The sequence below is a fragment of the Typopeltis vanoorti genome, chromosome 4, assembly GCF_054136105.1.
Source record: "Typopeltis vanoorti isolate ZY-2024b chromosome 4, IOZ_Tvanoo_1.0, whole genome shotgun sequence".
NCBI classification, from domain to species: Eukaryota; Metazoa; Arthropoda; class Arachnida; order Uropygi; family Thelyphonidae; genus Typopeltis; species Typopeltis vanoorti.
This window is the reverse complement of record NC_143552.1, coordinates 106,825,001-106,845,749: the sequence shown is the minus strand read 5'-3', so window position 1 is coordinate 106,845,749 and position 20,749 is coordinate 106,825,001. Positions and strand designations below refer to the sequence as shown.

At 33.3% G+C, this 20,749-nt stretch overlaps 1 protein-coding gene across 1 annotated transcript in view; it reads left to right on the top strand.

The window, feature by feature from the left end:
• Positions 1 to 20,749, top strand: part of ClC-a (chloride channel protein 2) — a 388,967-nt gene that overhangs the window by 235,267 nt on the left and 132,951 nt on the right. The window contains exons 17-19 of the mRNA XM_090392133.1: positions 10,188 to 10,324; positions 10,477 to 10,664; positions 16,141 to 16,255. Of these exons, the coding sequence (XP_090248259.1) occupies positions 10,188 to 10,324; positions 10,477 to 10,664; positions 16,141 to 16,255 (440 nt within the window). The remainder of the gene's footprint in view (positions 1 to 10,187; positions 10,325 to 10,476; positions 10,665 to 16,140; positions 16,256 to 20,749) is intronic.

Here is a 20,749-nt window from a genome sequence, read left to right as displayed (position 1 = left end):
ACAAAATACTAGCATATGTGAGATTGATAAGACAGAAGAACCGCTGATACTAAAAAAAAACAACAACAACAACAAAAATCTAATGAATTCAGGATTCCTGAAAGTATGGATAATTCTGATAATGATCAGATATTATGTATACTGAAAATGGAGCAAAATATGCACAAACTAGTGAAATACACATAACACATGCAACAAATTTTACGAGATGATTTGCTGCTCCGTCAAACCATATTTATTCCTGCAATACTCTCTCTCTCTTTATGAGTTTTTTTTTTTTTTTTAAATTATGCCATCATAAATTCACTTATTCATGTTCAGACTTTATAGGATCATGCTGTTCGCTCTATCCAGCAACCTATAGGGGACACACATCACAAATGATAATTATTAATAATTCATTTACCATTAATGAAAGTGTTTCTACTCACACTTATTCTTTCCTATTCTTACAGGTCTTATAAATAATTTTTCACATATTTTCATCTTTGAGTATTTCAAATATACCAACAAAATATAGCATTCTCCTTCATTGTTTTCTAATAAATCCTAAAACAGATTGTTCCCCACTCTACGCAGAAGTTATCTTGCAATTAATTGCATTGGACCAATTAAGATGAGCGCTGATGCTCTATGCCCTCTCAAAACTTTCATACATCGATAAAAATGTAATTACACGTTCATAGGCATCTGCAGTGGGGGAATAGGGGCACTTCCCCCCAGAATCAATTAAAAGATTCCACAAATTATAATCGTAAAATTGATTGAGATATGTAATCGTACACCCTCAACCCTGGGACGCTTTGGCCCAGGTTCATCTTTTTTCTGATTTATGAACAGTGACCAGTTAGTTTGCCTTCTATGTCTAATGCGGTGAGTCACTGAGTTAAGTGTGAATTGTAAATTTATAGTGAAACAAATAAAAACAGAAAAATAGATGTTTAAAAGGAAATAATTTAATTTAGGATTAATTAGTTGATTTTTAATAAAATATGCTAGTCAATTTTTTATTTAAATTGAATAATTTAATTTAGGATTAATTAATTAGTTGGTTTTTAATAAAATATGCCAGTTCAATTTTTTTATATATGAAATTGTGCTAAAAACTATTAATTCTGAATACCTTTTTTTTCCAAGAATTTTAAAGATCATTAAAATCGATGCAAAATGAAAATAATGTATTTATAGTTTACATCGACATATAATTACATAAAAAAACAAACAAACTAAAAGACCGTTTATTGATGTAATTATTTGTCTCCAAACTTTGCCAGAAAATTTTCTGCGGATGCATTCCCATGCATATTTTGAAGGAGAACTGGCTACCCAGTTCTCCTTCAAAATGAACTCGACACTCAGGGTAGCTCTGAGTTTGAAAATGTTTCAAATAACTTAACAAAAAAACTTAAAAAAAAAGTCTTATCGTTTTATATTATAGAGTAGATATATATATACACACATGACTGATAGATTTCATTTGAATGGTTTTTGGAGTTAGATTTTTGGTGAAAGCATTTTATTTACTTTTTTTTTTTTGTTACATACTTTCTGACTTTGTTGATATCAGTAATTTCTGTACCATATATATTGAATAGTTTTAAAGAATTACTCTAGCCATATCTTCTCTTGATCCATATAGGAACTTGATAATCCACTGTGCATATTGATATCATTTGGACTGGCTTTTGTTTTCTTTTTTTTTTTTTTTTACCAACCTACAGAAAAATATAATAGCAGTAATAACATTTATTATAAACAAAAAGGTTCAAAATTCATCTTCATTGTCATCAACTTCATTTCCTCATATGTACTTTCATCATTTATATTGGAGACTATAGTATTCAGTAGTAGACTATAGTATTCTTCATGATTAGCATTAGTAATTTTCTATCAGCAGTATCTTCCGGATGAATATTATTTGTTAGATCATAATTTTGATCTTGTAAGGCACCACTGACTGTAACAATTCATCTAGATCTTTTTCTTTTTTTTCCTACCATCCTGAAAACAAAAAGTAGGTTTACTAACCTTTTCTCTATTTCTGCCATCATAGATTAGCTCTAACACACATTTATGGAATGATGAGTATGTAGATTTTTTTTTTTCTTTCTAAAAAACGAATGTGACAAATAACACTGAGTTTAATAGGTCATAATATAGACAGTTAAACCTACTAGTTTTGTTACATATGCTAGTGGCTTCTTCTGGGTTAGGAAGAACAAAAAATTCATTTTTACTCTCTCTGACACTTCTACTTACACTCCATTAGATTATGACCCTAGACAAACCATGAAGAAACCAATAACCTTTTATGCAACATGACTATGTGGTCTACGGATCTTAAAAAAAGTTTGAAATCTATGCACCTCAACTCCATGATTATATGGAACACTCAAAGTACACAAGACTAATATTCTTCTTCGGCTTTTTGTAGGATGGCATTAGCTTGCCTACTTATTTGTTCAAAACATCTGGCTAATCTTCTAAAAGAGCACATCAGTTACATGGATGCCTTCATCAAAAATTTGCAGCACTTTCTAGAAAAACTAGGAGAAATTCTATCTTACCAATGAGCATTCTAACTAGTCTAGATATTGTGTTGTTGTTCACAAATGTTCCTGAAGATGAAATTATGGCACTTATAGATAATTTGTTCCCTCCTGACATCTCTCAACTATTTATACATTGTCTCAACTCAAATTATTTCCGACGGAATGGGAAAATCTACAAACAACTATTTGGCCTTGCAATGGAAAGCTCTTTATCTCCTCCATGTGCTTATTTATTCATGGAAAACTTTGAAAAATACCTCAAGGGCTCACTTTAGTGAGTACAGGAGTGGCAAGCCCGAGGCACCTGATACTGAACCATGCTTTACTTATGTAATATACATCTGTATATTATCTGTAGATCGGTCCCTACTCTTCTTTCTTTCTTGTTGTTCCTCTTGCTCCTCTCCCCCCCCCCCCAATGCTATTAGAGTAGTTGAGGGCTAGGGGATGAATCTTTCCTATTATACTATGTTTTTTCCATCTCACATAGTGGGAATCTGCTTTCCCTCTCAAAAGGCAGGTTTGGAGGCCTTAAGGTGTCAGCCCCACCATCGAACTCGCCCTGCAAAAGGTTGGCAGCCTATCCAGGGGAAATTTGCAATTACTCGCAAAGCTCTGAAGAAAAAAAATAGGATAGATTTTATTGGAATTGACCTGGCTGATGGACAGGGACTTCTCTTTGAGAAATTAAAAATAGCTACTTGGAATGTTCATAGAATTACACACAAAATTGATGAGCTAAACCGAGAACTAAAAAATAGAAACATTGATATAGCAGCAATAACTGAGACAAAAAAGAAAAAGAAGGGATATCAAATTCTGGAAGATTATGTCATGATCTTCTCTGGTGTTCCAGAAGACAAATGGGCTTCATCTGGGGTTGCAATTAGGATTAATAAAAAATGAGAAAACAAAATCTTGAATTATACTTGGGTATCAGACAGAATAATCAAAGTTAGAATGAAAATTATGAATCAAACGTTCAATATTTTCGGAATTTATGCACCAGTAGATGGAAGAGAGACAGAAGAATTTTATGGAAAACTTCAGGAATGTATTAATGAAACAAAAAATTGATGAAGCAACAATCTTGATGGGAGATTTCAGCGCTAGAGTGAGAAATAACTCAATAACAGGATGCATTGGATCAGAGGGAGAATTAGTAATCAATAACAGTGGAATTTTATTAAGAGACTTCTGCATATTTAACAGTCTAAAAATCAACAATAGTTTCTTCAGGCATAAAAATATACATAAGTACACATGGGAAGCCAGAGGAACTAAATCAATAATAAATTACATTATTATTAACAATAAACTAAATAATAATATCAAGGATACAAGGGTTTTTAGAGAAAGTGAAATTGATAGTAATCACATGTTAGTTGAAAGCAGATTTGAATTCATAAAAAGAACCACATACGTAAAAAGAAAAAAAGATAATGTACCAACATCTAATAAACAGTTTAAAATTCGCCTCCTAGAACAGGAGAGTATCAGAAAATTATGTATATTATTTCTGGGAAAACTCCCATGTTATCAGAAACTTATATAAAAGCAGAATAAGAGATAAAATAAAACCAACCACAAACAATATTGAAACTGACTGGAAAAATATAAAGGAAACCATATTAAAAGCAGCAGAAGAAAGTTTAGGATATAAATCAAGAAAAAACAAAAATGGCTCAGAACTTGGAATGATGACTTAAAAGAATTAATCGAAAGGAAAAAAACAGGCTTTTAAACTCTATCTGCAGAGTAAAAGCACTGCTGACTATATAGAACATAAGAAACTATGGGCTGAAGTTAGAAAGCTTTCCAGAAGTATACACAGAGAAGATTGGAGTAAATATGGTAAATCATTAGAGCAGGATGTCACTGGACCACAAAGAATAGGTTTTAAAATTTTCAGGCAACTACAAACAGCAGAAAATGACCAATTAAGAAATAATCTAATTTCCAAAGAGGATTGGATTGAACACTATAAAACATTGTGGAATGAAAAACAAGAAATACAAAGCAATGACAAAACTCACAGAATCGGAGATATCAATACACAGGAAAGTACAGAAGAAATAGCAATGGAAGAATTAGAAAAAATTTTAAAATTAAAGAAATAGAAAAAGCCCAGGCCTGGATGGAATATGCATTGAGCTCTTTAAATATGCAGACAATAGCTTAAAAGAAAACCTACTTAAACTCCTCAATAATATCTGGAAATATCAAAAGATCCCAAAAGAATGGGAAACTGGAGCAGTAATAAATATTCACAAAAAAGGTCCCAAAGACAAATATGGAAATTACAGAGGCATTACTCTCTTAATAACAGCATCTAAACTTTTGCAAACATTTTAAAGAAAAGACTAATTAAATATACAGAAAATTATTTAGTTGAAAACTAAATAATATAAGAGAACGATTAGATACAAAAAACATCATACAAGAAATAGAAGAATATTAGCAAAATTGGCTACACCATATAGAAAGGATGAATAACAATAGGATCCCCAAATTAGCATATAAATATAAACCTACAGGAAGAGACCATGGACATCCATCAAGGTGGAAAGATCAACTTCATCTGCAGAGCAGGAACACGACATAAAACTCCTATACTTGAATTGCTCAGACGACGACGAACTTTGAAAAATATTTTATGCCATCTACAAATCCTAAACCATCACTTTGGTGGAGGTACATAGATGACATATTTATAATCTGGAAACACATGTGGCTGAGTTACATGATTTTCTTTCATCTTTTAACTCCTTCCACCATAAAATTAATAAAATAAAATAAATTGGGTATTATACATATGAGGGGGTACCCAAAAATAACTGGAATCTGAACTTGTCATGCACACATTTTCTAGTTATGGATGATGATGCTAGGCATCATGAGTGTGCTGTCTTCCATGCCAATTCAGCAAGTGGCATCATTCTGTATCAACTGGTTCATTGTTCTGGCAGCTTTTTTGTTAGTGCTTATAAGCAAGTTTGCTAATTTTGTGATGGCTGACCACAAGGAACAGAGTGTGTGTGAGAGTGAGAAAAAACAAATTGTTGCGGGCGTAGACTTCTGTGGCTAATTGGTTCAAAAGATATATTTCGGTGATTACACCACATTTTTTATTATTCAGTTATATAAAACACTGAAATAATAGTTCCCGACAAGTTTTGTAAATCATAGGATTTACATCTTCAGGGAGTACATAGTATAACTTAAAGTTTAAACAAGAGAATTAATAAATACAAATCATAACCATCTGGCTATTCATAAAACTCAAATAACAGAGTAAATAGTATAACTTAAAGTTTAAACAAGAGAATTAATAAATACAAATCATAACCGTCTGGCTATTCATAAAACTCAAATAACAGTTCTGTTATTTGAGTTTTATGAATAGCCAGACGGTTATGATTTGTATTTATTAATTCTCTTGTTTAAACTTTAAGTTATACTATTTACCCACTGAAGATGTAAATCCTACAATTTACGAAACTTGTCGGGAACTATTATCTCAGTGTTTTATATAACTGAATAATAAAAAAATGTGGTGTAATCACCGAAATATATCTTTTTTAAAAAAATTGTTGTTTTACTTTTGGGTAAAACTGCAGCTGAAACTATTGTTATGCTTTGACAAGCCTTTAAGGACTGCACTTCAGGTAAAACATAGGTCTACAAGTGGTTTTCCTGTTTCAAGAATGGGGACATGTCAGTTGAAGACCAACCACAATCTAGCTGACTTTTGACAATCAGAAATGATGAAAACGTAGAAAAGGTTTGCTAGGCAATCAATGAAGATCGTCGAAAGCCCATTGAACAAGTTTCTGAAGAGACAAATTTGTCATGGAGTTTGTGCGAGTGAATTGCTCACAGAGGAGGGGGAAAAAATTATTTACTAAAATAATGAGCCAAAAGGCTTCAGTTCAGTGCAGCAAAATTATATAAGCAAAGTGGATATTAGATCCAGCATTATTTCAAAGCTGAATGTAGAAACTATGAAAGTTTCATAAAAATAAGTTGACCAGAGAGCTTATGGGAATACACTCATTGGCATTCACGAGTTGCCTTAGTGCAGACTACTTAGAAAACATAAGTGCTGGCCATGTGTCTATATATTTGCTTTCTATTAGTCCATTTTGATAAGGTTTCACTGGCCTGATAGCTGTTTCGAACTGGTTGGTTCTCCTTAAAGACCAGGCAGAAACCTTAAGAGAGCAAAAACTCTCATTCAGTATTAAGGAACTCGAAATGTCAAAGGTGTATTTTTTATAAGTGAACTCTCAGTCACTGCGTAAAAGTATTTACTAATATAAAGAGCCAAAAGGCTTCAGTGTGGCAATGTGATGTGCGGAAAAAATTGTGTGAATGTTTGCCACAATTTGAGGGGGCCAGAACTTAATGACCAGAACTTTCTTTCAAAAGTTGTGACCAGGGATGAGTCTTGGTGCTACAGTTATGATCCAGAAACAAAAAAAATGCATCAAGCCAATGGAAACATACAAATTCACCAAGATACAAGAAAGCACATCAAGTTTGATCAAATGTCAAGACAATGTTGATTTTTTTTTTTTTTTTTTTGATATGAGTGGAATTGTACAGAAAGAATTTGTTTCTCTTGGACAGACAGTGAAGCAACACTTTTATCCCAGCATTTTGAGAAGACTGTATGAGAGTGTGTGATGAAAATAGCCAGAAATGTGGAGTAGCAGAGAATGGTTGCTGCACTGCGATAATGCCCCTTCCCACACATCTTTGTTGGTCCAATAGTTCTGGACAACAAACATGGCGGTTGTTCCCCACCCCTTCCTACTCACTATTCTCTCTTTCTCTCTCTCCATATGACTTTTTTTTATTTCCACAGATAAAGAAAACCATGAAAGGGCATTGATTTGTTGATGTGGATGAAATGAAATTAAATTCGCTGGAAGCCATAAACACTATTCCAGTTGAACAGTTCCAGAACTGTTTCCAGCAGCGGTAAAAATGTCGAGACAAGGGCATCGACTCACATGACGAGTACTTTGAAGGAGACTAGAATATGGTATTATAAACTTTAATAAAAATTTTTAAACAAATAATTCCAGCTATTATTGGTACACCCCCATATGCTGGAAAAAAGGTGGGGGGGATCTATTACAGGAGATGATGAAACACTAAAAGAATAATTATATTCTCTTCTCCAACTATTTGTGAGCAATGGATACACTAAGAAAATGGTATTACTCCTCCACAACAAATCCCTGACATTTGCTGTAGAGCCTCAGTTTCCATCCCTTATATTGCCAAACATTCTCTCAAAATTGCCAATCTCCTGAAATCTCATGACATAAGAGTGGCTTTCAAGCCCATTGCTACTATACAATCTCTGTTACGTTTACCTGAGGATCACAACCCTTTCAACAAACATCCTGGAGTTTACAATATTCCATGTTCCTGTGGCCTTGCTTACATGCAAATATCTAGAAGTTTGGAAATTAGGCAAAAAGAGCATATTGGAGATGTCAATAACAACAGAAAAGATGGCTCAGACCTGGCATTGCACTTTTCCCACACTCACCACAATATTGAATGAGACAAGAGCTCCATGCCCTACATAGAAGACAACTTCAGCACCTGCAACATCAAAGAGGCTATGATGGTTATCCACTCATAAGGTGCTCTCAACAGAAACCAAGGAATGATTTTGTGTGACATTTGGAAATAACTTATTAGGTCTTTCAACATGTCCGACTTTAACTTTTATGCCAAACTGTCATGCATATCTGCTGAACAATGACTGACCAGTACCAGCTTCCATGCTCCATGTTTCTGTATTTTTACTTTTGTGTAATTGTTCCTACATATTTGGTTGGAGTTATGTAATGGTTCATGTGTAGTGCTTATTGTATATTTTTTGTTTTTTCTAACGAAGAAGCCACTTGCATATGTTGCAAAACTGGTAGGTTTAACTATTTATATTACCACCTGTTGAACCCAGTGTTAGTTATCATTAGTCACACATATTATGAAATGCTAGTGATGCCAAGCTCCTTTCTAACATGATTTTTCCATTCTCAAAACCATATCTGTGGTCTATAATTTTTATCAGCTTTTTGTTTCTAACCCGAGTTTCAGATTCAAAATGAAAAAACATCTGCAGTAAAGATATTTAAAACAAAGTTAACTTTTACAATACATATATTTTGGTTTGTGTATCACAAAGCATTGCGCCTCCAATTGCGCCTCCGTAGCGCAATTGGAAGAACAACGGCACATTGTGCCCTTCGATTGGAATAGGCCTAAGTTCGATTCTCGTCGCGATGGGAGGAATCTTTATCTGGACGATTTCAATCGAAGGTGAGTTAGCCGATCTCATACGGAGGTAGCAGGGTTTTTTCTCCCGGAAACTCGGGTTTTTCATCCCGCATACAGACAAATCGGCCCTTCAGAACACACGCAATTTACAGACAAAAATACTAGTTGTGGTTGAGGTGGGCAGTAGATGGCGTTGATGGAGATGATTCGTAGTAGAGGTTCGGTGTAGTGGTTGAGACAGTTGTAGGTGTCCTCCCGTGATGAGTCTTCGGACTCCTTGGAGGTGTCACGAATAATAATAATAATAATAAAAAGCATCTTCAGGGTTGCGTATACAATGAAAAATTAAAATACAACACATTGAAACTATATGCTGTAATATTCTTTGTAAGATGACATGGATGACTTGATAAATGATAAGGTGGCACTGAACTTGGGTGCTTGGAAAGAGTTAGTGAGGTAGGAAGTGGGACAGAAGGAATGATTTGACACTTGCTTTTATTGACCAATGCCAGGTGATTTTCACAGAACTGTATACACTTGTATCAGTTATTCAGAATAGAAATTGCTATTGATAGCACATCTTTCTAGAACTAATTCAAAATGGAGAATGTCCTCAACATTTATCTTTCTCAAACCTCTCTCTTGTAGGTATTAAGACATGCTGCATCAACCAGTTGATTTATTGATTTTTGTGTGTCTGGATTGTTACCTGTGATGAACCTTTTCATCAAGGTAACAATTTGTTTGATGAAACATTTGTCCTGAGAATTTGTAAGCAGTTTTCATCAGATATTGCAAGATATTGCACATTTGTTCAAGTGTTATTACGTGTTCAAAATTTTTGCAGCTTCTGTTGATCTTTGACAAGATTACGAAGCTCCAAAAATGATAAGAATGCACAATTTTCCCTCCAAGTACTGAGTTCTGTGTACTTTAGTGATTTAAAAAATTGAGAATTGCTGTCCAGAATGAGATTAGTCTTGAAGAGTGATGTTGCAAACTCTAAATATTTTGAATCCATCATATGTGGTGCTCTTCATAGCTTTATTTTGTGCCCAATTTCAAATAAAGTATAGGGCCCAAATTAGACAAATTTGTATACTCATTCTAATTGCTATCAACATAAATGATTCAGATATCATCTTGCTTGCAAGAAAAATTTATTTATTATGACACAATTAAAAATAAAATGCAATATAAAAAGATAACAGCCGAAAACATTTTGGAACACATCCTAGTGTTATTTACTTTTATCAAAATAAATACTTTGTCATATAAAGTAATAGATTGGATAAATAAATTTTCATGAACAATATATACCTCTTTCAGAGCTCATAATATATATGTTGAAGATATTATGGTTAGAGATGTAATTTGTGTTTGGCATGGAGCTAACTATAGGGACTTAAGAAGTATTCTCAAGACTAAAAGGCGCTTGCAATCTTTTCCATTAGTTGAATCTCTAGGTAACTATTTCTACATTAGTAATGTCTTCATGTATCACATTATATGATTGTTTTATTGTAAATATAATTGTTTTCACATATTAGAGCTTCATACATTTTCAGACTATTTTTTTTTCCAAGATATACAGAATTCTTTTTATTGTTTTTAATAGATTCAATGATTTTATTGGGCTCTATTCAGCGAGTTGAACTTCTTCTGTTGTTGGAAATGCAAATAGGTAGGGAACGGCGTTTGCAGGAAGCCTTTAAAAGGCTACCCTTGGGTGACTCTCCCAAAAGTCCTAGAATAGATAAGAAGCTTTCAAGGTTTGAAGTTATTCCTGTTTCTAATAATGCCAGAGTAAGTATTCTGAAAAATTTTATTTTTAGAAAACCAGTATGCAGTTATGTATAGTAAAATAATCATTCTATTATATAAACATTGAGAAATGATTATTATGCATTGTATCCTTCTATAAGACCACTTTTGCTGTGCCACTCAAGCTGCACCTATGTTAGTGAAGTATTTTGATCTCACCTGTTTGAACTTGCCACACACATTTGATCTCACCACTCTACTTTTTTTTTTTTAATTTGCACTGATTCTGCAGTGAATACAAACACTGAGTCAGCACTGCTAATATACCAGTGCTGACTCGGTGTGTGTATTCTTGGACTTGTTTTCCTTTCTTTCGTTTCATTTCCATTTCTTTCATAATAATAATAATAAAATTGTTTTATCTTCAGTAATGTTGCATGCTAACATTTAGTTACTGTATCATTTGAAAAAAAAATTAGAATGTAATAAACAACATGTACTTAATTTTTCATAATTGTGTTGTTATTCCTTCCCACCTCCCCTCAAGACATGATGAGAAAAATGAGGAAGCAGATATGTTAATGCGATTTTAAGTAGAGCTGGAGTTAACATCTCGATATGTTAATATAGCATCTACCATTTTATGTATTTATTACTACAGTTTCATTTCCTAATTGGTATTTTGTTTCTACATTCACTGCAGAGCTGGATAGCATATGTTCTCAAATATGCAGCAAAAAAAAAAAAAGTTCCCTTTAAACTGACATTTTTAAAATTATTCTCACAGTACCTGTTATACCTCTCCTTAAACTCATTTACTGTTAAGGCACAACTGCTTCTGTCCACTCATTCACCACTCTCCAAGCAAAAAATCATCTATTCCATATGCCCTTATTAACCACACACTAACACAACTTCCAGGAGTGACCCCCCTCCCCCTTGTCTCTTCTTACTCATTACATATTGAAAATTTTCTTTCATGTCAATCTTATAGAATACTTCTAAGTTTCTCTCATGTCCCCCCCCCCCCTCCGTTCTCTGCTTTTCAACTAAACTGTGTAACTTATCCTCAGAGGGAGTGTTCCACAGACCTTTCATCAGCTTGATCTCTCATCTCTGAATTCTCTCTCTCTCCACCACCTCCTGATCCCCAAGTGACCTAATCTCTGCAAAATAGTCAGTCAAGATGCAACTGAATCATTGCCTTGTAATGAGGGATAAAACCTCCCTATTACTTGTCAATATATTCAACATCTCAGTAACCCTTGGAGCTATTTTGCCAACTTTTGCATTATTTCTTCTGACCTACAAATCGCTGTCCACCATTACCCCTAAATGCGTATCCTCATCAATTTCCTGCAATCCTACCATCGACATGATACAAAAGTATGTAATCTTTTAATCTCAAAGTGCATTACTTTACATTTTGCGACATTAAATTAACAGCTATTGTCTTTTGTCATGCTGTCAATTTATTTAAGTCATCCTGCAGGATATCTACACCACCTTTATCAACTATTGCCCTTCCATACTGAATGATAATTATCGGTACTTTGTATGTATCAAACAAGTGAATATATCCCCTCCCCTTAAATCATTCCCCATATTATTAATATACAAATAAAGAGTATTGGTCCTGGTGCAGTGCTCTGAGGCATACTACTACTTATCCTCATTTGCCTTGATTTCACTTCATATACTACTGTCTGATATCTGTCTGTTAGCCATCCGCTATCTATGCCACCAACTTCATATCCATTCCCATTTTCTCTAATTTATGCAGTATGTTTTCATGCAATATATGTCAAATGCCTTTATGAAGTCCAGCAAAGGCATTTTACTGATACAAGAAATAGTCACAAGCATAATCTTGGAATTACTTCATTAACCATTTCTGCTGTCACTTTATTATAAAATGGGAATAGCTTACTAATGCAGACCTACCTTTTATACAGCATTGTTGCTCAGCATAGAGCGTCATATTCCTATCTACATAATTCTGAATTTTGCCTTTAATTAACTTTTCCTATGCTTTTACTACCACTCCTGAGATACTAATTGGTCTGTAATTTGCTACTTCTGTCTTAGAGCAACCGTTATGTAATGAAATTTCCAATGTCTTACCCTTTTTCCACTCTCTTGGAACTTTGCCAAAGCTAGGATTAAGATTAAACAAGTTTATCAGAGTCACTGCTAGTTCTCTTGCACATTCTTGTAGCACATGGGCTGACATGCCATCCCATCCTCAGCATATTGAGAAATAAAAATATCAATATGCTGTGAGTACCTCTGGTTTGTCTACCTCAAATCTCACATCAGTCTCTGCAACATCAGTGATTGCAAAGTCTCCACCTTTTATGATTCACACTTGCAAAGTGAACACTTAGTAGTTGAACTATTTTTTAGCTTTTGTCACTTTCTTACCATTGGTACTGGTAAAGTCTTGGCACTGAGTAAAGTTATCCTTCCGTAATTATTATTTTTCTCTTGTCATTAGCAACCTGATCAGATTTGATACCCGGGAAACTGCACCCAGCTTTCTGCGATCATTTTCATATTCTCACTAATTTGCTCCAGTGTTGGCTAGACATGTAATTAATTGCAGATCCCCCCACACACACACACACATGCACACATACCTCTAGTTTCCCTGAATTTTTTACTTTCACTTCCAACCTCTCACTGAACAACATTTTCTCCAAAGATGCAATCCAATCAAATAGTTTCAGATAACTGATTATAACATGAATCTGTGTGTCATAAATTATGTTTCTCGCCTTATGTTGTATAAAATGCTAGGAACTGTGTAACACAAATAAATGAAAACCTTTTCACTGTGCATGGTTTGTTGAAGAGGTGCAGAAATTCTCTTTTCACCCAATTCTCCATTTATACAGTAGACTGGTTCCAGAAAAAAATCGTGTAAATGAAAACTGTGTAAAAAAAGAATTCAGTGCATGTGAAAAAATGGAAGAATGGTTCCAGATGTGAAAACCCGATACAGACAATAAGTTATTTTCAAACAAAACAAAGAGATGCACATATATATATATATATATATATATATATATATATATCTTAAAGAAAATAGTGTCACTAATAAAACAGAAATTCAGAAATGTCCAAATACACCCGCGCATGTGGTTATTAGTTAAATTTTATTCGGTCACTGTCTGACAGTAGCCACATTCTTTTGTGTGAGACTGGAATTAAATCACTTCATCACTTGAAACACTATGGCTGTCTTGTTCATACTGAAATGGCAAAACATTTTCTTCAGTAAAAGGAACTAAATTAGCACTGATTTCCAATAATTCAAGGGTTTTTTTTTTTTATATACCATGAACTCTGTAATTAATCGTTGAAATCCTGTTTTGACTAGATCTTTGTATAATTCTTCATTATCACACTATACATGACTTCAGTTCATGTTTAAACTGTTTAGTTCGTTCAGTATTTGGATCTTGTGTAAGAAAATGACTTTGCAGTTTTACTAGCCATTTGAAGCCCTCCTTTAATTAGTCCTGCAGTGACTAGAATCTCTTCATCATCACTTTTTTCTTTTTCATTGAGATTCTCAATGACAGCTTCTATTATTTCGTCATCACTAACAGCCTTGTCAACCATCAATTCTTCAAAAACTGCAGATGAAAAATCATGAAATCCTTCTCTGCCAACTGCCTGTGCTAATCTGATGATATTGGGATATTCAGTTATATGCAAAAGGCATACAGGGTTTTTCTTTTTCACACATTCTGGCCAAGTAGCTTTCCAGCATGCATTTAAAGTTGATGGTTTCAATTCTGATAACACCAACTTAGCAAGTTTGATGCAATCCAAAATAGAAAATTTCTTCCTCACATCAATAACTGTCAGTAAATTATCTTTATCTGGTTTATCCAAAATATATTGGAATGTTCTTCTTATGTAGTTACAATAAGTTTTGAAGGTAACAATCACCCTGGTCTAGTGATTGTATTAAGGATGTTGTATTAGGTTGCAGAAAACAAAATTCCACATTCGGGTGTTCTAAAACAGGATGGACAGGCACATTGTCTATAATCAATAAAACCTTAAAGTCCAGATTTTTTCTATCAAATAGCATTTAACTTCTGGAAAAAACATTGATGGAGCCATTCATTAAAAATTTCTTTTGTAACCCAACCTTTTTTATTTGCCTTCCAGTGCACTGGTAAAATCCACACTTTTCATTGCCCACAGTCTTATGGATCGATTAATAAATAAGGGTTTTAATTTACGATCTCCTATGGCATTGCTGCAAAATAATAGTTCACATGATCCTTAGCTGCTTTAAAGCCACCAACACTTTTTTATGATTTCGCTATATAAGTTCAATTTGGCATTTGTCTACATTCTGTAGCGTAGAGTAATCCCTGATATTTAAAACATGGAGGGGTTCCCTAAAATTCAAGTTTAAGTACATATGTACTGTACTGTACTAGGAAATGCTAATTATAATGGAAATACCCTTTTTAATAGAACTGAATTCAAACAGATATATTAAAAATAAGTGCCATTTGAACCTTGTTAAATCAAAATATACAGTGTAAAAATAGAATTGCTTTTGTTTTCTAAACTGTGTTATTTCGAAATCATGTAAAAAAAGCTGTGTAAAAAGAGAATTAGCTGCATTTCATTTTTTTAACTAATATTTTTTTTATTAAGATGCATATGCCCAGAGAATTGCATTAGAATTTATTAAGGCTGAGAAAAGTATTTTTTTAATTTTTTTAAAAAAGTTAGTTGCTTTCATATAATTACAGAATTTTTTTGTGTAGGAAACTTTTAACCTCCTGCAAAATAAATTGCCTAAGGACACAGCCAGTTGATAGATGTTAAATTAAATTCGGGTGTTAAATTGTCTAGATATGAATTCTCATATGTGGTAATGGATAAATATGTTTGTGTGTGTCCATTACAGGCTGCATGATTCATGAAAACACATAGCAGACCCTGAGGCGGGTGGGCAGTCTTAATGTGGGGGCCTCCTGTTATGGTTCCATAACTTGAGATTGACATTTTTCCAATTTGAAAAGCTTAGTCTTTTTGAGTAGGACAATGTCAGTATCACCTAAAACCTAGAAGTACATGTGAATCTAATCTAGTTTTTATTAGGTTTTTATTACTTGGAAATACTTCCAATAAGTATTTCCCGTGTACAAATATTGATTACACCACAGACTTTTAATGAATAAATTGTTTGTGATCTTTGCATCATCATAATTAAATTAGTGTTCTTGTATGTGATTTGATTAATTTCTTAGTTTTAAATGAAAGAGCAAATTTTGCAAACAGTACTTGGATCTGGATATTTTGCATTCAGGAGGGCATTTAATTAAAACAAAATGAAATAAATGAAAAACAAGTTATCTTATTGGTGCTGACTATATTGTTATGAAGTAGCATTGAGATTGCAACATATTAATGCTATGTATTTTTAAATAGTATTTTGTATTCTATATATTTCATCACTAATGAATGTAATTGCTCATTGCAGCCATCTCCCAAAGGCTCTCCACCGCCATCACCTCTAATGACACCCAAATCTCCTAGAAAATCTATTTTAAAGCATTCACCATTGAATTCTCCCTATAATACTATCACTTCGCTTGGTAAGTAAGTATATTTTGTTTATCTAATCACATTTTTCTTACACTGCCTGGCCAGAAAATTGGAAACCTAGAATATGAATAGCTGCATTTCTATATGTCTTAGTGACAATTTAAATTCAGTGTAGTGAGGACTTTACTATTGTTTGAAAGGTATTTGAAATAATTTAATATGCAGTCACTGTAGCCATAATGGCTCCAGGTCTTTCAGTGATGAGAGCAGTTGATCCTACAACCTTATGCCATGTTCTAAATGTATCCTTAGGTTTTCATTATGGTTCAAATTATGTTAACTACTTCTGTGGAGTAATAACATTAATTGAAGATAAACTTAATTACTTGACACTTCAAATTCCATGTTAATGACATCATCTTCATCTGAGGTACATGCATATATACAGGGAGAGAAGCCCATCTTAATTGACAGACTACAGAATTACATCTGATGTAACCTCTGGTTAGACCAGAATGTCAAAAAATAATAATAAATAATAATAATACTAATAAGTAAAATCAAAAAATAACTAAGTAACTGAGATTTGTTGGAATTAATTAGCTGTAGTTCTTATTCTGAGGTGAATGGAGAACATTGACTCAATGAGTACTGGAATTTCACTATCAGCTAGTTCATTATCAGTTCTTGATGTATCCTTAAAGTTCTGCAAGGAACAATGATAACTATATAATTAAATTTACGTTATTACTAGATTCTCATCAACAATTTTCTTCCAAATTAATCAATTTTTTCAGATCTCCAGTATTATTAGATCTTATATTTTGAACTTCAAATACATTTGTATTTGTGTTCTGCTTACCTTTCCTCTCTCATGCTGTTTAAGTGGGATATATACAACCTTAGATCAGCATTGCCCACACGTTATTGAAAGTTGACAAAAGTTCTCTCTAATATCATCATTGTTCATATAATTCTGTATTTATTCACTTTTCTTAATTTTCTCTGGTTTCTACTTTTTGATCATCTGCTTTGTTTCTCCAGTCTTTGATTTCTATTTTATTTCTCAAATTTTGATCACTTTTTTTTTAATACTGCTAGATAGTGTTTGTAATTTCTCTCTCTCTCTCTCATTTCTTATAAACTTATTCAGACTGGCTCTGCACAATACACATTACTTATTCTATTATATATTTCCATATTTAATTTGCCATCTTCACTAAAAGTACCTAAATTGGTACTCAAAGTCCAGAACACTTGTACTGGGTTTATTTAGAAGCAGAAGGAGCTGCACAAAAGTAATGTCTCATATTTTTTTGATTGAAGAATGGCAGAAAGCATTACATATTACTGAGTGGAGAGAAGTAATATCTAGTTAAAAGTGAGAGGGCACTGTGATCACATGAGCACAGCACCTAAGCAGTTCAAAATGAAGGGCTGTTATAGATGCATGGAATATATATATATATATATATATATATATATATTTTTTTTTTTTAATGAAGAATTGAATGACTATAACCGAGATTTAAGTAACAAGGTTTTAATATAAAAACACTGAAGGTTAAAAGACTATGAACAACATAGAGAGTCTCTATACATAATTAGCATGAAAATGTTGTAGTTGTATTTAAAGCTGTTTTTTGTTTGTTGCATTGTTGGGAGAGTGCGTGCTTGCAGCATCATGTGAACGCCAGTACATGATTACAGCTGAATGACTATCTGGGAGGTTGTAGCTCAAGGGATTGAAGATGATTTCTCTAGATTCCAAGATTTTTCTCTCTAGTTCATCACTGCAAAGGAAGATGATAGTAGATTTTTCCCATCAGACTTTGTGACTTTGGTTTTCATCATTAGGATTAGCCGAGAAAAGGATATGACTTGATAATGCACTGGCTCGCTGTCTCTTGTAAGTAATGTCCCTCATGTGTTCTTCCATACGCAATTCGACAGATTTGTCTGTCTGCCCAAAATAAGGAATATCACAATCACACAATATTTTATATACACCAGGGTATTTGAGTTGATGATGACAAGCTTTTGGGTGGCTTATTAAGAAATGGATCTTTGGAAGTGGAGTGAACAAGATACTGATATTGTATTTTCTTAGAACTTTTGCTAATTTATGTGAAACTGTTATAGATGCATGGAATATATATATATACAATAAAACCCCTTTTATACGCTTTTCAGGGGACTGATGGAAAGAAGGTGTAAATAGCAGGAAATGTAAAAAAAACAGGAAATGTAAAAATGTTAAATAAGGCTAAAAGATGACTTACTGCTAGTATGTGAGTGTACATACCAGATTACAAAATTTAATAACTGAAAATAAATGAATTTACAATTACTTACATTTATCTATATAAAATAATCTTTATTTGTTGATTGTTTTTGCTTTTTCTTTTTTTTTTTTTTTATACATCGTGCCAGATTGCTTTGCATTGAGTTCAGTGCTTGACCTGTTTTTTTACTATCGTGTTCAAAGTGGACACAGAGAGTCCAAGATCTTTTGCTAAATGCACATGTGTTCCGGAATGCCAATCTACACGTCGCAGAATTGCCATCTTTTCTTCTACCGAAATACATTTTCTGTCTTTTTTCTCCATGTTACTAACATGGATATCCACCACTGCAACTTGAAAGCAACTTTCACATGCTAAATTACGTAGCAGAAATTCTGCAATATCAATTCATGCTGTGATTGAAAAATCACAGTATCGCTCATCACTACATTACTGCGGCAAGCGTGCAGGTCAACGTGATTGCGGAAACGAAACTACAGCCGAAAGTAACGCCATCTGGGAACAGAAATGCACAGATTTCCACAGCAATCGAGTCGAAAATCAGTATTGCCACCCGAGAAAAAAATGCAAATCATGGGAAATAACGTCCACATCAAGTTGTTAATGGCGGGAAAACAATACATCGTAAGACTAGGCCTTAAGACAGGACCAACGGAAAATAACGTAAATTGCAGGAACTTAAAAATGGGGTTTTACTCTATATATGCATATATTTTTATGAAGAATTAAATGACTAGAACCGAGATTTAAGTAACAAGGTTTTAATATAATGTCACCTGATGAAGACTGTTACAGGCCGAAACTAGTAGTGTTTTTATATTAAAACCTTGTTACTTAAATCTCGGTTCTAGTCATTCAATTCTTCATAAAAATGTGTTAACCGAGTTAATGATCATTCTTTCATATATATATATATATATATATATATATTTTTTTTTTTTATAAAGAATTGAATTACTAGAACCGAGATTTAAGTAAAAAGGTTTTAATATAAAAACACTACTAGTTTCGGCTTAACAGCCTTCATCAGGTGAGATTATAAAAGAAAGAAAAAAGAAAAAAATACTAAAACACTGAAGCTTAAATAAACTATGAACATCATAGAGAGTCCCTATACATAATTGACACTAAATCGTTGTGGTTGTATTTAAAGCTGTTCTTTTGTTAGTTGTGTTGTTGGGAAAGTGCGTGCTAGTAGCATCTCGTGAACATCAGTACATGATTACAGCTGTATGACAATCTGGGCTGTTGTAGCTCAAGTTATTATTTAGATGAACAGGATTGAAGATGATTTCTCTAGATTCCACGATTTTTCTCTCTAGTTCATCATTGCAACGGAAGATGTTAGTAGATTTTTCCCAGCAGACTTTGTGACTTTGGTTTTCATCATTAGGATTAGCCGAGAAAAGGATATGACTAGATAATGCACTGGCTCGCTGTCTCTTGTAAGTAATGTCCCTCATGTGTTCTTCCATACGCAATTCGACAGATTTGTCTGTCTGCCCAAAATAAGGAATATCACAATAACACAATATTTTATATACACCAGGGTATTTGAGTTGATGATGACAACAAGGCTTTGGGTGGCTTATTAAGAAACGGATCTTTGGAAGTGGAGCGAACAAGGTTCCGATATTGTATTTTCTTAGAACTTTTGCTAATTTGTGTGAAACTGTACTTATGCAAGGAATAGATATATTGCCTTTGAATCTATTTGTTTCCTCTAGAATCTAGAGAAATCATCTTCAATCCTGTTCATCTAAATAATAACTTGAGCTACAACCTCCCAGATTGTCATACAGCTGTAATCATGTACTGGCGTTCGCGAGATGCTACTAGCATGCACTTTCCCAACAATACAACTAACGAAAGAACAGCTTTAAATACAACCGCAACGATTTAGTGTCAATTATGTATAGAGACTCTCTATGATGTTCATAGTTTATTTAAGCTTTAGTGTTTTTTTTTTCTTTCTTTTATAATCTCACCTGATGAAGGCTGTTAAACCGAAACTAGTCGTGTTTTTATATTAAAACCTTTTTACTTAAATCTCGGTTCTAGTCATTCAGTTCTTTATAAAAATATGTATGTTAATGATCATTCTTTCATATGTGTGTGTATATATATATATATATATATATATATATACATATACATACACGAGGTGGTATCAAAAAGTTTCGAGACTAGCTCTGTTTACGAGAAATTACTTTATTTATCTACGTTTACACACTGTCA